The sequence below is a fragment of the Plectropomus leopardus genome, unplaced genomic scaffold, assembly GCF_008729295.1.
Source record: "Plectropomus leopardus isolate mb unplaced genomic scaffold, YSFRI_Pleo_2.0 unplaced_scaffold25613, whole genome shotgun sequence".
NCBI classification, from domain to species: Eukaryota; Metazoa; Chordata; class Actinopteri; order Perciformes; family Serranidae; genus Plectropomus; species Plectropomus leopardus.
This window is the reverse complement of record NW_024627839.1, coordinates 1-2096: the sequence shown is the minus strand read 5'-3', so window position 1 is coordinate 2096 and position 2096 is coordinate 1. Positions and strand designations below refer to the sequence as shown.

Here is a 2096-nt window from a genome sequence, read left to right as displayed (position 1 = left end):
ACAGCCCTGTACACACAGTACTACAGTCAGTACTACAGCCCTGTACATACAATACTACAGTCAGTACTACTGCCCTATACCCAAAGTACTGCAGTTAGTCCTACAGCCCTGTACACACAGTACTACAGTCACTACTACCACCCTGTACAAAAAGTACTACAGTCAGTACTACTTCCCTGTACACACAGTACTACAGTTAGCACTGCTGCCCTGTACACACAGTACTACAGTTAGTACTACCACCCTGTACACACAGTACTACAGTTAGTACTACCACACACAAAGTGCTACAGTTTGTACTATCTACCTGTACACACAGTACTAAAATTATCACTACCATCCTGTACACACAGTACTACAGTCAGTACTACCACCCTGTACACAAAGTGCTACAGTTAGTATTACCACCCTGTACACACAGCACTACAGTTGGTACTTACGCCCTGTACACACAGTACTACAGTCGGTACTTACGCCCTGTACACACAGTACTACAGTCAGAAATAAAACTTAATAGCAGTGTTACAGTTAGTATGATCACAGTAGTAGTACTTACAGTGCGGTACAGAGTACTGGTTTCCAGTCTTCTGTAGTATTTTCTCAGTTTGCTGTCTGCTAGTCTGCTGGTGGACACCTGAAGTACAAAAACACAGATCAGGATGTTTTTCTGTGTTTGGAGGTAAAAGTTTGAGTGAAAGGTGTAAAAGGAAATGAAGTGGAGGACATAAAGAGGAGACAAATTGGACAAAGTAACAGGAGGAGGACAGTCAAGGAGGACAGTCAAGGACTGGCAGTGAAGTGGGACTAACTGAGCAGAAAGGACAGGAAGTGTCCATCCACTTACACAGCTGCTGAGTCCGTCCATCTGTCTGTGGATGGTCATCAGGAAGTGCTCCGTCTTGTCGGTGTCCCAGGCGACGGAGGAGCGGTTGTCATGGTGATAGAGACCAGCGATCAGCTCGAGACTGTCTTTGATGAAAACCAGCTGGGACTCCACCTGGACGGAGACACACAGGTGTGAATTCTAACTCTCTGATTGGCTGACAGAGCTGACGTCATAAACATGACTCTTCACATGAGATGGATATATTGATTGTTTGATCGATTGATTACCGAGGAGTTCCGTATCCGTTCGTAGAGTCTGTATGGGAAGGGAACAGGACACTCCTGTCTCGTCAGCTCGCCACCCTGAAACACAAATATACCTGTTTACAAACTTTCATATATTTATGGTGTTTATATACTTTATATGCGTGTGTATTTACCGTAACATATACAGTCTGTTCCTTTGCATACTTTTGATATACAGTACTGTGCAAAAGTCTTAGGGAACTATTTTAGCAAAGTTATAATGAAAATACACATTTATTTCTCAGTAGTCTTTTTACTAAAATACTACCAGTATACAGTATCAAAATGCAAATATTTCAGAATAAAACGTCATCAGTCTTAAGTCGCAAATATTTGCTGTGACCTGCATTTCCAGGCACAATGTGTTGAACTCTCTCAGGCAATATTTATTTACAGTACTAACCAGGTGTATTTACACCAGGTAACATTTCAGACGTGTCCGAATCTCAGTATTGATTTTTTGAGCTGCGTTTTGTTATGTTTGTATGAGTCCATGTTTCACACCAAATACTGACTTCAGTTAGAGGAAGCTATTTTGTTTGGACTTTTTTGCTGTTTTAAAACATTGTACATGTTCTCTGTATTCTTTGTATCTTCATAAAGGGACTAAGCAGTAAATGTATACATTACAACTTTTCTAAAACAAAAATTCTATGGTGGTCTAAGACTTTTGCACAGTACTGTGCATGTTTAGCCTTTATGTAATCTGGAATATTTGAAATTTATTCTAGGACTAATGGCATCCCTTCAAGGCCCCTGGAGTACTCACCATGTGGCGCAGCAGAATCAGCGAGGTGTTGCTCAGGTGACCATAGTGGCTGAGCCAATCACAGCAGAGCACAGAGCTCAGGGAGCTGCAGAGGACGAGGAGCAGAGCGGCCCAGCTCAACATGATGAAGACGAGGAGGATACAGGTGAGGATGATGAAGGTGATCTAGGTGTTCCAGGTGAGGTTTGTGATCCAG

The 2096-nt window shown here is 42.4% G+C and overlaps 1 protein-coding gene across 1 annotated transcript; it reads right to left on the bottom strand.

Moving 5' to 3' along the window:
• Positions 1-337: 337 nt before the first annotated feature.
• On the bottom strand, positions 338-2026 carry LOC121966704 (interferon a3-like; the record flags this gene model as incomplete). The annotated part of the gene is made up of 5 exons (XM_042516769.1): positions 1901-2026; positions 1114-1188; positions 845-997; positions 557-634; positions 338-375 (listed from the first exon to the last, which is right to left on the bottom strand). Coding segments are annotated over exons 1-5 (467 nt in total), but the record flags the coding sequence as incomplete, so codon positions are not given.
• Positions 2027-2096: the final 70 nt, after the last annotated feature.